We start from the raw sequence: 14,900 nt of genomic DNA, 5'->3' as shown, positions 1-14,900 counted from the left end.
CCGACCCCTCAAAGTGTAAGTGAGATACGAAGCTTCCATGGTCTAGCCGGATTCTATAGGCGATTCATCAAATATTTTAGTACTATTGCCTCTCCCTTCAACGAGCTGGACAAGGAATGTCAAGTTTCATGCAATGGGGTCCCAAACAAGATAAGTCCTTCAACACTCTTAAATCTCGTTTATGTAATGCCCATTTGCTTGCTTTACCAAATTTTGAACTAACATTTGAAATTGAATGTGATATGTTATGCTAGTGGCATTGGAATAGGAGCCGTGTTGATGCAAAACCAAAGACCGATCATGTACTTCAGTGAAAAGCTTAGCGGAGCAACTTTGAACTACCAAACATATGACAAGGAGATATAAGTAAAGGTGAGAGCTTTGCAAACTTGGAAACACTACCTATGGCCGAAGGAGTTCGTCATACATAAGAATCATGAAAAGCTTAAATCATTTGAAGAGCCAAGACAAACTCAACTTGAGGCATGCCAAGTGGTTGGAGTGCATAGAGACCTTTCCATATGTGATCAAGTACAAGAAAGCTAAGGCGAACATAATGGTCGATGCACTATCAAGGAGGTACTCTCTTTTCTCTACTTTGACTACCAAACTTTTAGGGTTTGAGCACCTCAAGTCCATATACGCTCTTGATTCATATTTTGCTAACCCTTTTGAGATTTGTACTAATGGAGGAACTTGTGAGCCTTATAAAATGTTTGAAGGGTTTCTATTCAAGAAGGATAAGTTGTGCATTCCCCAAAGATCCACAAGATAGCTACTTGTCAAAGAAATACACGGAGGAGGACTTGTGGGTCACTTTGGAGTTTCCAAGACCTTGGTGATACGAATCCATTTGTGACCAATTACATATATCAAAGGAGCAATTGTTACAAGAAAGGCAAGGAAGATTCAAGAGGCTTTCACACTGCACCTTCAAAAGCTTGTTAATGCACAAGAACCAACAAAGAGTTTTGAGCCCGAATTTATTCATAATGTTACTTCAATGAGTCAAGAAGAGAATGGAGCAATGATGGCACCGGAAAAATTGTCTATTTTGAGAGATGGCACGGAGGACAAAAAAAGTTTGCAGATTCGTGAACAGGTGCCTTTGCAGATTGCACCTCTTTAGAGTTTGTGAAGTCAAAAGTTGTCAAACCATATCCAAATGTGAAGCGCCTCCTACAGCACATAGATAAGACCATTTGAAGCATGACTACGTTTTCTGATCCGCATTTAAGTGTCTAGAATGATGTGCAATCAAGTTTTAATTTGCATGTCTTATTTTCTACAATTTGCATTAAGTAGTATTTTGAAAAACTTTTGGTGTTCTTATGTTGAACGACCATTTGGCCTATTTAAAGGCTTGTAATGCTCTTGTTATGGATAACTTAAGATTAAAACATATTGAAATTCAAGAACTTTTGTTCCTTAACACTTTTGGTGTTGCTTCTTTCAAATCTTGCTTTAGGTTTGATGTTAAACCGATTCATTGGATTAGTCTCGATCAAGCTAATTCTGGAGTGAGTCGTCTTAGGATCGAGGACCATCGTAGATTCTAAGTCCGATCTAAGAGTGATTCATCTTCTAACCTTACTCTTGGTTGGAATCATTCGGTAAGTTAGTCGTTTTTGTGAATGTTTGCAAGGATCCTAGAAGGACCTCTAGCTTTGTAAACACGAGAAACCTTGGTGCTTATCATTTGGTATCAGAGCATTGGTCGACATCCTTTGGCCGGCTCTAGAGGTGAAATATCTTTACTTTGTCTAATTTTATATTCTGTCATTTTTTCTTTTTTCGAAATTAGTTCTTACAAAGTGTAACAAGACATACTACAACTTGCCTTGAAATTCTTGTATTTTTGCTCTCGGATTATTAGCAAAGAAAAAAAAATAGAAGCAAAAGAGAAAAAAAAACAGAAGCAAAAGAAACAAAAATCAGTAGCAAAAGAAAGAAAACAGTAGCACAAAAAAAAAAAAGCATTCGAAGATCCGAGGCACATGAAAAGTTTTTTTCATTATGTTGTGTTTTGTTTAAATTATCAAGTTTTTTATCCTAAGATTGAGTTGCTGTAGTCTTAGTTTGTGAGAGTTGATCATTGAATTAGTTATATCAAGCTTTAAGCAAGATTGAACCAAAATTTAAGCCAACCCTTACATCTTTGACCTAGTACCAAAAGCCTACCCTCGAGTGATAAACACGAGTGTCCTTGAGTGAAATCCTAGTGAGAGGAGTGGAAAGGTCCTTATTTTGTTATTTTATTTTTCTAACAAAATGTCACAGGGAGTACCGCAAGATCCTACTATGGCCATTCTTCAATCAATTCAAGGTATGGTGGAAATGATGAGGGAAGATAGGCAGGAAAGAAGGGTGCAACAACGAAGAGAAGAACGAGTCTTACAGGAAGATGAAGGTATGTTTGACTTCGATGTACAAAAAGAACAAGTTGGGAGTAGAGGAAGGAATAACTTTGCCAACATTATGCAACCGAGGAGATGGGAAAGAGTAAATGAAAAGAGAGATGGTGGAGCTAAACTCAAAATTCCACCATTTAGTGGAACGGCGGACCCCGATGCTTACTTGCGATGGGAAAGGAAGATAGAACGTGTATTTCATTGCTCTACATATAGTGAAAATAAGAAGATGAGACTTGTCATTGCCGAATTCATTAATCATGCTAATGAATGGTATCAACATCTCAAATCCAAGAAAAGAAGGAAAGATGAGGATCAAATAGAAACTTGGGAAAAACTCAAAGAAGCCATGAGAATGAGGTATGCTCCCAAACATTATAAAAATGATTTGAAAACTAAACTGCAAGCTTTGAGGCAGAGAACAAAAAGTGTTGATGAGTATTATCAAGAGATGGTGATTTTAATGGAAAAAGCACACATTCGAGAAGAAGAGGAAGAAACCATGTCTAGATTCCTTGGAGGTTTGAATCTGGAAATTGTTCATCATATTGATAGAAATCCACCACCTTACTTGGAAGATATGTATCACCATGCTATCAAAATTGAAGATCAATTGAGGAAAGAAGAGGAGCATTCCAAATGGAATGAATTCATGCAACCAAAAGGGAAGTTTGGTGCTGTCAAAAGAGTGAAGGTCGAGAGCTCCAATGCCAAAAACAATGAAGTTCCAAAGGAGGTAAGGGAGAAGACTAATTCTCTTACATGTTGGAAGTGCAAAGGGTTTGGACACATGAGCAAAGAATGTGTCAATAAAGAAGTCATGGTGATAAGAAATGATGTTGTTGATTCAAATGATGCTTGTGAGAAATATGATGCAAAATTTGAGGAAGATTCTAAAGCACATGTTGATGAATTTATTGAACAAGATCGCAAAGATTATGATTTTGATAAAAGTGAGTTCAAAGAAAAGAGAGAAAGAGAAGAGTTAAGAGAAAGGAATTCAAAGGAGAAAGAAGAGGAAAATAGCAAGATCCAATCCATTTGTCAATATAAGTCAAATCTTATAGCATTGTTGCATAAGGACCCTTACTATCAAGCTCACATATTTTATCCTAGTCTTTCTACTTTTCTAAGATTTTTGCAGGAAGTTCCAACTTTTCAATTCAAACATGATCGAATACAAGAAACAAAGGAAGCTATAAAGGAGCCAAGAAGAGTTATCCTATCATCTTCTCATGATCTTGAGATTGTCTTACAAGGTAAGTATAAAATGTATCTTGATTTTAAAGATACTAACTTGCTTCCTTATTGTGTAGGTAATCATGGACATAAGAAACCTAAGGTGAAAGGCATTGTGGAAAACTACTTATCCAATAATTTGTATAAAGAATTCCATGGTCGAGAAAGCAGAATGTTATGTTGGAGAATGCAAATGCAAAGTACCAAGTGGAGGAAAAATAAATCCGGGCACAATTTCAACAAACCAAGTGATTGGGTTTGGAAGCACTTTTGGAAGGAACGAAGAATTTGTCCAAGTCCAAACATAAGAAGACTAAGAAGGATGATATTACATGAAGACTTCAAGATTGCACTTCAAGGAAGTCAAAAAGTGGTGTTAACTCAAAGAAGGCAAACAAGAAAGGGCCATAGAAATTTTCAAGAAGAAAGAAGTGACATGTCCAACGAAGAAAATCATAAATCTTCAAGCTCCAATATACAACTCACAAGGTAAGGAACAAGTTGTTAAGGCTTATCATTGGACTAACTTGATTCGTTTTGATGAAGGAAATGAAAACCTTGATTTGAGGACAAATCCTTTTAAAGAAAGGGGGGATGATACGAATCCATTTGTGACCAATTACATATATCAAAGGAGCAATTATTACAAGAAAGGCAAGGAAGATTCAAGAGGCTTTCACACTGCACCTTCAAAAGCTTGTTAATGCACAAAAACCAACAAAGAGTTTTGAGCCCGAATTTATTCATAATGTTACTTCAATGAGTCAAGAAGAGAATGGAGCAAAGATGGCACCGGAAAAGTTGTCTATTTTGAGAGATGGCACGGAGGACAAAAAAAGTGTGCAGATTCGTGAACAGGTGCCTTTGCAGATTGCACCTCTTTAGAGTTTGTGAAGTCAAAAGTTGTCAAACCATATCCAAATGTGAAGCGCCTCCTACAGCACATAGATAAGACCATTTGAAGCATGACTACGTTTTCTGATCCGCATTTAAGTGTCTAGAATGATGTGCAATCAAATTTTAATTTGCATGTCTTATTTTCTACAATTTGCATTAAGTAGTATTTTGAAAAACTTTTGGTGTTCTTATGTTGAACGACCATTTGGCCTATTTAAAGGCTTGTAATGCTCTTGTTATGGATAACTTAAGATTAAAACATATTGAAATTCAAGAACTTTTGTTCCTTAACACTTTTGGTGTTGCTTCTTTCAAATCTTGCTTTAGGTTTGATGTTAAACCGATTCATTGGATTAGTCTCGATCAAGCTAATTCTGGAGTGAGTCGTCTTAGGATCGAGGAGTGACCATCGTAGATTCTAAGTCCGATCTAAGAGTGATTCATCTTCTAACCTTACTCTTGGTTGGAATCATTCGGTAAGTTAGTCGTTTTTGTGAATGTTTGCAAGGATCCTAGAAGGACCTCTAGCTTTGTAAACACGAGAAACCTTGGTGCTTATCACTTGGAACATGCTTGCCGAACATTTCTTTTGGCCCAAAATGCGACATGATGTCAATAAGGTATGTGAGACTTGTATAACATACAAGCAAGCCAGGTCTAAGACTATGCCACACGGGTTGTATACTCCTTTACCTCTCCCATAGCACCATGGTTAGATATATCTATGGATTATGTGCTAGGGTTACCAAGGTCAAAAAGAGGAAATGATAGTATTTTTATGGTGGTGGATAGATTTAGCAAGATGGCACATTTTATTCCTTGCTTAAAGTCTAATGATGCCAAACAAGTTGCAGTTCTATTCTTTAAAGAAGTGGTTAAGTTACATGGCATTCCCCGAACTATGGTTAGTGATAGGGATGTTGAGTTCTTAAGTCACTTTTGGAAGGTATTGTGGGGAAAGTTGGGAACAAAACTACTATTTTCAACAACTTGTCACCCACAAATGGATGGACAAACCAAAATCGTTAATAAGATCATGGTTACTTTACTTTGGTCGGTTATAGAAAAAATTTTGAAGAATTGAGAAGAATGCTTGCCATTTGTAGAAGTAGCATACTGTAACGCCCCGCGATACTCAGGTTAGCTTGCCCGAGTTCCGGGAAATTTTATAACAAAATAGATTTTATTTATTGATTTATTTATTTATTTCATTTTTATTTTATTTTATTCATCAGTGATCTTTATTTAATTTAAGTGTGACATTTCGGCTAGTGTGTATTGTTACAGATTTAGTGGTGAGTTAGTAGCGTGTAGTTATTTATCAAGTTATGGTTTAGTACGGATTCCGCTATGTGACACTTGTTCTGGGCCATTGGACCAACTACGAAATTATATTATTGGTTTTGTTAACAAAGGGTGATTGGGTAAGTGGGCCTTAAACAAAAGAAACTAGCCCAAGTGAGTTGTATGTTTCAAAACAAAAGAAAAAGGGGAATTAAAACAAAACAACCCTAGCCCATCTTGTTCTCCTTCCTCTTCTTCTTCCTCCCTTCCCTTTCTTGTTTAAGCCGCCATCTGGATTTCTTTCTCCGACGAAGCAGCACCGACGACGGCCCCCTCCGGCGGACAGCAGGAGGCGGCGCGATAGGCAGCAGCGGGTGCGACTCCGAGCAGCAGCGACGTGCGACTCCGGGCAGCGGCGGCGCGCGGCGTCGGCAGCAGCAGGCACGGGGTGTCGGACAGCAGCAGGTGGCGGCGGTGCGCGTGGGTGCTGGTTTCGTGGTGTCTTCTCTCCGATCCGACAAGCCCCAACGACCTCGAACAGCTTAGATCCGTGAACTGCGGCAAGTTTCTTTGACCCACCTTTGTTCGAAGTTAATTTTGGGATACCCACTCATAAGCGAAGTTGTTTTGTAGTAACAGACATCAAAACGAAGGCGTTGGAAGTCGTTTCGGCGCATTCCTCTGCTGTAAAAACGTGGACAGCAGCTTTTTGTGGTGTTCGGCGATTTCCCTCATCCGTTCGAAGCCCGATTTACGCTACCCACACCTTTGCAAGCTAGATCTAATTTACCCACACCTACACGAAGTCGTTTTGCGGTAATGAGACCCGTTGAACCCTCTTAGAGTTGTTTTCGAAGGCTAAACAGTATATTTATGTTGCTGTTTTTTTTCTGTTTTTGTGCGTAGGTGTGAGTTCGACGCAAACTTAAGGACGTGGTTGTGTAAGTAGCACCAGGGGGCGAGTGCGTGAGTTATTTAGCGTTAACGGAATGGTTTTGATGCTGTTTTTCTTGTTTAGATAATTTAATTGAGCATGTAGGGATTGTTAGTTTTGATTTGTGAATTTCTAGCGATCTTGTTGCCGTCTTTCTATTATTGAACACTTTTGAGGAAACATGCTTCCTGTTCTTATTGTTGTAGGTGACTAGTAGGTTCTGAATTGTTGTAGTTAGAAGTAACTGGCTCATGTTGTTAAACTGATAATTTAGTTTATATTGTTCTAGTTGTGAGCTGTTGGATGTATTTGTTTATTACGAGGAAAAGCATGCTCGTAAACGGTGCAGTGATTTAGAATGTGGGAAATTTACCTGTAGGTGGTCATGGGAGGGTTAGTGAAGTGGTGAAGGGTGAAGGGTAAAGGGACGGGTTGATAGTCCGTTAGCTATGGGTGTTCTGACCTGAAAATGCATATAAATCGCTTGGAGGTTCAAAGCCTTGAGTAGTGGCCTTGGGAATAAATGGCAAGGCCGAACGTCAAATTTCTGTAAACGAGTATTGGGGTCTTGGGGATAAATGTCAAGGACCAATACGCTGGGAAGTCATCGGTACCTTGGGAATAAACGGCAAGGATCAGTGCACAGTTCAGGCCTTGGGAATAAACGGCAAGGGCGAACGTCAAGTTTCTGTAGAGGAGTATTGAGGCCTTGGGGATAAATGTCAAGGGTCAATGCGACTCGAGGAGTTAGGCTTGAGGGATTAAAGTAGAGTGGTGCTTGCGAAGTAGCGGTGCTAGGCCTTGGGAATAAATGGCAAGGTCGAACATCAAGTACTGTAAAAGGAGGGGGTGCGGTAACTTGGGAATAAATGTCAAGAGCCGTCATGCCTCGAGAAGTTAAGCGGGGAGTAACACAGGGGGGTGTAGAGGAAGGTTTAGTACTATGAGACAAGGGCTAGTGAATCATGGGTTGTAGTCTTGGCAGTTCCGACGCATGGTTGTTGTATGTAAATGTCAAGTTATTGTTCGCTATCTCTCGCTGCCTATTTAATTGCCTTGCTATCGTTTTATTTTATATGTCGTGACTGTGAGCATGATTTTTTTGTGCTAGTTAGGAAGTGCTACTTACGGAGTACCTTACGTACTCACCCCCGTTTTTACCCTTATATGTTTTCAGGTGTGAACAGGGTCGACCGCGGTGATGACGTGGAGAGGGCTTGACCGAGGAGGGATCACTAGCCTAGTTAGTGAGGATAGAGGGAATGGTCGTTGGGTACGAATAGCATTGAGATTTATGTTATTGCTAGGTGTGGACCAAGGAAGAATTTTGTATTCTTTAGAACTACTTTATTTGTTATGGATGTTGCTGGTAAACGCGTCACTGTTGTCGTTGGAGTTTAGGTTTTACGGTTGTTTTATTTATTTAAGAATTTTTGCCACTGAGGCAGATATGAGATGTTTTTAAATTGCCCACGGAGGGCGAAGTCCTGACAGTTTATGACATTTATATTTATGATAGAACGTATGGGAGTCGAAGCTTTATTTCATTTAAATTATTTTCCCAAAGAGTTGCTTATCTCGTGTTTAGAGTTAAGGCTAGCCAGGTGAATTATTTAACGTTGCCTAGGTTAATATATAAAATCCTGGGGCGTTACACATACAATCGAGCAATACATAGCCCTACTCATCGTTCGCCATTTGAGGTAGTATATGGTTTCAATCCTTTAATTCCACTTGATTTATTACCTATGCCACCTGACAAATTTGCTAGTCTTAAAGTCGAAAGCAAAGTGGATCACATTCACTCCCTACACAACGAAGTGAAGGAAAGGATCGAAAAGAATAACAACAAGGTTGCCTCAAGAGCCAATCAACACCGGAAGCACGTGGTATTTCAAATGGGAGATTGGGTTTGGGTACACCTAAGGAAGGAACGATTTCCAAATGAGAGAACCTCCAAACTCAATCCTAGAAGAGATGGCCCCTTTCAAGTGATTGAAAGGATCAAGGACAATGCATATAAAATAGATGTTCAAGGTAAGTATGGTGTTAGTGCCACTTTTAATGTTGCTGACTTAACTCCTTTTGATGTAGGAGAAGAACTTGATTTGATGACGAATCCTTTTAAAGAAAGAGGAGATGATGTGATCATAAAACCACCAAGCTTACTTGAAGAACCAATTACGAGAGCTCGTGCCAAAAAGCTTCAATGAGCCATGGAGAAAATGTACAACACCGTATTAGCTCCATACAAAAGGAAGAGAATGAAGGCACCAAGATCCAACATAGGTGCCTCATCGAAGTGCGGCCAAGTGAAGAACCCATGGCAAGGGTATGTCTTGCCATGCGCATACGCCACCCACCGCACGCACGCCCCGCGCGCGCCAACATGCTACGAGAGCTTCACAACACGCTCCATGTTGCGCGCGCCACAGCCTTGCTAACCTCGCAGCGCACGGTCCCTGCGAGTGCTGCTTACCCAAGCGCCCCTTGTCTGTTGCCCACGCCTGCATGCTATCTCCTACCACCCGCGCCTGCACGCCTATGCCTACCGCCAATCCTACATGCCTGCACCTGCCCCGCACCCCTGTGCGCCCTTGCCTGCCGCACATGCCTGCGTGCTTCCTGTTCACCAAGTGCACATGCGCGCAACCATGTCTGCCCATGCACCCTACGTCCAAGCGCCTACGCGCCTTGCACGCCACTAGCAGCGACATCCGCACACCCCACACCCGTCAGCGCCAGCACCCAACACCCCGCACGCCCATCAGCACCCACGCTAGTGCCACTGTCCGTCACCCGTGCGAACGCCCAACCCCTTGCCTTGCCGCCCACTCAATCCAATTTAAGGAAATGATTTCCTTATTATTTTAGTTTATTTGATGGGATTTGATTTGAATTTGATTTTGTTTTATTTCTTTTTAATTTAACAATTTTAAATTCCAACTTTATGCAAGTTTAGCAACTTTTAGGAAATTATCAATTTTTATTTTCTTTCTAATTTTTGTTATTTCCATTAAAGGCCAAGGGCCTTGGCCTATATATAGGCGTGTACCCTCCATTGTTTGAGGCATCTTAGAATCTTTTCAATGAACAAAACCTAGAGTGTTTTTCCCCTTTGCCGTGTGCAAAACCTCTTCCCAAATATCGAATCCCTTTGTGTGGTTGAACTTAAGCTTTCGTATGTGGCCCCCTCCTCGGATCATGCTTGTTTGATTTGTCATCAAACTCGTGGAGTGTTTCTGGCCTCGAGCATAGTGAGTATGTAACGCCCCGGGCCCTTAGGCAGCTCCTCAGGGAGTTCCCCAGGTGAATCCCCAGGTGGCGTTGCTAGCTGAGGCATTGCAAGTATTGCTGGATAATGTGAATGGAGCCGGTGGAGCTCAGGTGCAGCAGCCTCGCCGGGCACAAATTCCGCAAGAGTAGGTTCAGTTTATCAGGGATTTCAAAGCTTTGGGCCACCCGTTTTCAACGGGGTGAGTGAGAGGCCTACTGCGGCCGAGGAATGGGTCAGGGAGTTGGAAGCCCTTTATGTGTATTTGGGATGCTCCGACGATTTCAAGGTCCGGGGAGCAGTGTTTATGCTTCGGGGAGAAGCAGTAAATTGGTGGGAGTCGGTGGCGGCAGCGGAGGATCACGCCAACGTACCCGTCACATGGGCAAGATTTAAGGACCTACTCTATGAGTACTATTTCCCCGTGACTGTCAGGAATGAAAAACAGGCAGAGTTTCTCCGTCTCACTCAAGGGAGCCTAACTGTGGCCCAATACGAGAGGAAGTTCACTGAGCTGTCCCGTTTTGGAATGCAATATATTCCTACTGAGCAATTAAAGATTGACAAGTTCATTGACGGTTTGCGTAGGGAGATCAAGGGGCTACTTGTTCTCCAGGAACCAACTACATATGCAGCGGCAGTCAGGTGTGCGTTGGTTATGGACAAATGTCTCGAGGAGCCTCAGTCTCAGCAGGTGATAGGCTCTAGCTCGGGGGTCGAGAGGAAATTTGCATCGTTCTCCTCCAGTCAACCCTCAAGAGGACACCAGCATCATGTTCAAAGGCAGACTGCTCCTCCGGTGTGCCCCTCTTATAAGAAGAGCCATGTTGGGCCATGTTGGGTGGGAAAAAGAATATGTTACAGGTGCCAGAAGTAAAGACATTTCGCAAGGGAGTGTCCGATGACCGGCTCGAATACCCAAGCTTTAGGCCAGAGAATCCCTACGACAGCGGCAACTCAAGGTGGGACCCATAGGGCGCGCGTCTTCGCTCTCACCAAGGGGGATGTTGGGCATGCCGAGGCGGTGGTCACAGGTACCTTCTCTTTGCGAGTCTTGAGCTGTGTGTATATGCTTGTGTTTTATTGCATGCGCGTTACTTTTGCAAGGACTGTTTTAGTGCTTAGTATGCCTGCTTACGCATTATTTGACTCTGGATCTAGTCATTCTTTCATTGCTTCTACCTTTGATCGACATGCGGACTTAGAGCTAGAATCGTTAGTCTTTTTGTTGTCGGTATCCACACCGTCAGGATCTGTGTTGGTCACTAGTCAAGTGGTGAAAGGAAGCCAGCTCTCTTTCGATGGTCAGACCTTGGAGGTGAAGTTAATCCAACTGGATATGCAGGATTTCGATGTGATACTAGGCATGGATTGGTTAACTGCTAACCGGGCTAGTATTGATTGCTCGAAGAAGGAAGTTAGCTTTCGTTTGCCCTCTGGACAAAACTTTACCTTTAAAGGAGTCAAGACCGGGGTCCCGAGGGTGGTGTCGGCATTGAAGGCCAGCCATCTTCTCCAGCGTGGTGCCTGGGCCTATTCGGCTAGCGTTGTGGATGCAAGGAAGGTTGTGCCAAGCATTGAGGCGGTTCGTGTGGTTAATGAGTTCACTAACGTGTTCCCTAAGGACCTCACCGGCTTGCCTCCGTCTCGCGAAGTGGACTTTTGTATAGAGTTGCTGCCAGGGACGGCTCTCATCTCGAAAGCACCTTATCGAATGGCTCCGGCAGAGTTGAAAGAGCTGAAGCTACAGTTGGAAGAATTACTCGACAAGGGTTTTATCCGCCCAAGCGTGTCCCCTTGGGGTGCGCTCATGCTCTTTGTTAAGAAGAAAGACGGTTCTATGCGACTTTGTATAGATTACAGGGAACTAAACAAAGCTACGGTTAAGAATAAGTATCCCCTACCTCGCATTGATGACCTTTTTTATCAGCTTTAGGAAGCGAAAGTGTTCTCGAAGATAGACTTGCGTTCGGGGTACCACCAGTTAAGGATAAAGGAGGCCGACATTCCAAAGACAGCGTTCAGAACAAGGTATGGGCACTATGAGTTTATCGTGATGTCATTTGGACTCATAAATGCTCCGGCAGCCTTTATGGAGCTAATGAATCGAGTCTTTAAGGATTATTTAGATTCATTTGTCATTGTGTTTATCGATGACATCCTGGTATACTCCAAGACTGAGAAGTGTCATGAGGAGCATCTCAGATAGGTTTTGACTACACTTCGAGAAAATAAGTTGTATGCAAAGTTTTCAAAGTGTGAGTTCTGGCTGGACAAAGTGGCTTCCCTAGGTCACATAGCCACTGGGGAGGGTATTGCAGTAGACCCCGCCAAGACCTAGTTCAGTTATAGAGATTCGTAGTTTCCTCGGCTTGGCTAGTTACTACAGGAAGTTCATCCAGAATTTCTCTCGGATAGCGGCACCGTTGACGCAGTTGACTCGTAAGAATGCTACCTTCACTTGGAGCAGCAAGTGTGAGGAGACTTTTCAAGAACTAAAGAAGCATTTGGTGTCTGCACCGGTGTTAACTGTCCCCGATGGGACGGGAGGTCTGGTGGTTTACAGCGACGCCTCACGAAAGGGCTTGGGATGTGTGCTGATGCAACATGGGAAGGTTATAGCTTATGTTTCTCGACAGCTGAAGGTGCATGAGCTTAACTACCCCACTCATGACTTAGAACTAGCAGCAGTGGTCTTCGCCTTGAAGTTATGGAGGCACTACCTCTACGGAGAAAGAATTCAGGTCTTCACGGATCATCAGAGTTTGAAATACCTTTTCACTCAGAATGAGCTTAACTTAAGACAGAGACGGTGGCTAGAGTTGGTGAAGGACTATGATTGTGAGATTAGTTACCATCCGGGTAAAGCAAACGTGGTGGCCGATGCTCTTAGTAGAAGAGCGGCAAGTGTGGCATCTCTTGTAACGGCCTGAAGTCCAATGCACAGCGAGTTGGAACGCTTGGAGGTGGAGCTAACGGTGGATGATGTCTCCGCGTTGTTGGCTCGACTCTCAGTGGAACCTAGCCTGAGACAGAAGATCATCGTTGCCCAAAATGAAGACCCTAGCTTGGCCAAAGGCTTTAGTATGGTGGGCCATGGAGATTTCACTCTTTTGGGTGAGGCAGCTTTGCTTTTTCGCGGAAGGTTGTGTGTGCCAAAAGATTATTCTTGAGGAAGGACTTACTGGGAGAGGCACACAATGCTCCATACTCGGTCCATCCAGGAAGCACCAAAATGTACCCCAAGACCTTAAGAAACATTATTGGTGGCATAACATGAAGAGGGAAATAGCTCAGTTTGTTAGCAAGTGTTTGACATGCCAACAGGTAAAGGCTTCAAGACAGAGACCTACTGGATTGTTGCAACCTTTGAGCATACCACTTTGGAAGTGGGACGATGTGGCTATGGACTTTATTACAGGACTACCAAGGACGGTTAAGGGATTCACTGTGATTTGGGTAGTTGTAGATCGTTTGACCAAGTCTGCTCACTTTATTCCCGGCAAGGCCACGTATACAGTAGAAAAATGGACGGAACTGTATTTACAGGAAATTGTCAGGCTACATGGTATACCAGTATCCATAGTGTCCGATCGCGACCCGCATTTCACCTCGACTTTTTGGCGGAGTTTACACAGGTCCCTGGGCACTAAGTTGGACTTTAGCATGGCCTTTCACCCTCAAACCGATGGTCAGACGGAGCGTGTGAACCAGGTTTTAGATGACATGCTCAGAGCTTGCATGTTAGACTTTGGTGGTAGTTGGGACAAGTACCTCTACCTAATAGAGTTCGCTTATAATAACAGTTTTCAGGCCACGATTGGGATGGCCCCATACGAGGCACTGTATGGGAAGGAGTGTCGGTCTTCGGTTAATTGGGACGAAGTCGGCGAAAGAGTTCTCTTGGGACCGGATTTGGTGTAGGCGACTAATGGTGCCATTCAAAAGATCAGGGGAATAATGCAAATTGCACAGAGCCGTCAAAAGAGTTATGCAGACGTCAGGCGTAGAGAGCTCGAGATTGTGGTAGGTGAGCGGGTGTTTCTTCGTGTGGCACCCGTGAAGGGAATTTTACGATTTGGGAAAAAGGGGAAGCTCGGTGCAAGGTTCATTGGGCCTTTTGAAATTTTGGAACGTATCGGCCCAGTCGCGTATAGGCTGGCTTTGCCACCATCGTTGGTAGCGGTTCACAATGTGTTTCACGTGTCTATGCTGAGGTGGTACATTCATGACCCTTCGCACGTTTTGGACCCTGAACCATTACAACTAGATGAGTCTTTGTGCTACGAGGAGGTACCTGTCAAAATTTTGGCAAAAGAAACCAAGTTGTTGAGGAACCGGACGATTCGCTTGGTTAAGGTTTTGTGGAGAAACCACCAAGTGGAAGAAGCTACTTGGGAGCGGGAGGACGATATCAAGGCGAGATACCCTGAACTGTTGGAACAGTCAACTTTCGGGGACGAAAGTTTTTGAAGGAGGGAAGTCTGTAACGCCCCGAGTCCCTCAAGTTAGTTAGTCTCGAATCAGGAGATTTTTCATTTAATTTTTTTTAAATTAATTGTTAATTAAATTTATCTATATTTATCGGGCTCTAAACTCCAATTAAATTAATATTTACCGGACTCCGTGTGGTGGGTCTTGTTTTAAAAGGGGATGGATTCCTTATCTTTTGGGCTTGGACTTGTTGGGCCTCTATTGGGTTAATTTGGTTTTAGAACAAAGGAAAAAGAAAACAAAAAAGGGAGGGACTTCATCTTCTTCTTCTCCTTCTTCCTTTTGCCCTAGCCGTCACCCACCCCTCTTCTTCTTCTTGTTCACTGGCGACCACACCTCACGGCGGCGACGGAAGCGGCGGCGCCTC

At 42.9% G+C, this 14,900-nt stretch overlaps 2 protein-coding genes and 1 long non-coding RNA gene across 3 annotated transcripts; all 3 read left to right on the top strand.

Moving 5' to 3' along the window:
- The first annotated feature begins 6,475 nt into the window (after positions 1 to 6,475).
- LOC148211888 (uncharacterized) lies at positions 6,476 to 8,251 on the top strand. The gene is made up of 3 exons (XR_015790507.1): positions 6,476 to 6,647; positions 6,738 to 6,772; positions 7,943 to 8,251. It is a non-coding gene; the product is annotated as an uncharacterized LOC148211888 (long non-coding RNA).
- A 2,689-nt stretch (positions 8,252 to 10,940) lies between these two features.
- On the top strand, positions 10,941 to 12,972 carry LOC148211887 (uncharacterized). The gene is made up of 3 exons (XM_088122945.1): positions 10,941 to 11,874; positions 11,970 to 12,070; positions 12,364 to 12,972. The coding sequence occupies exons 1-3, from the start codon at positions 10,941 to 10,943 to the stop codon at positions 12,970 to 12,972; spliced, it is 1,644 nt and encodes a 547-aa protein (XP_087979071.1).
- A 1,027-nt stretch (positions 12,973 to 13,999) lies between these two features.
- On the top strand, positions 14,000 to 14,512 carry LOC148211886 (uncharacterized). Its single transcript, XM_088122944.1, has one exon. The coding sequence runs from the start codon at positions 14,000 to 14,002 to the stop codon at positions 14,510 to 14,512; it is 513 nt and encodes a 170-aa protein (XP_087979070.1).
- Positions 14,513 to 14,900: the final 388 nt, after the last annotated feature.

Source organism: Momordica charantia (genome assembly GCF_013281855.1).
Source record: "Momordica charantia cultivar OHB3-1 chromosome 4 unlocalized genomic scaffold, Mcharantia_2.0 BLBB01000004.1, whole genome shotgun sequence".
NCBI lineage: Eukaryota > Viridiplantae > Streptophyta > Magnoliopsida > Cucurbitales > Cucurbitaceae > Momordica > Momordica charantia.
The sequence above is the reverse complement of the archived record's forward strand: the minus strand, read 5'-3'. Positions and strand labels throughout refer to the sequence as shown.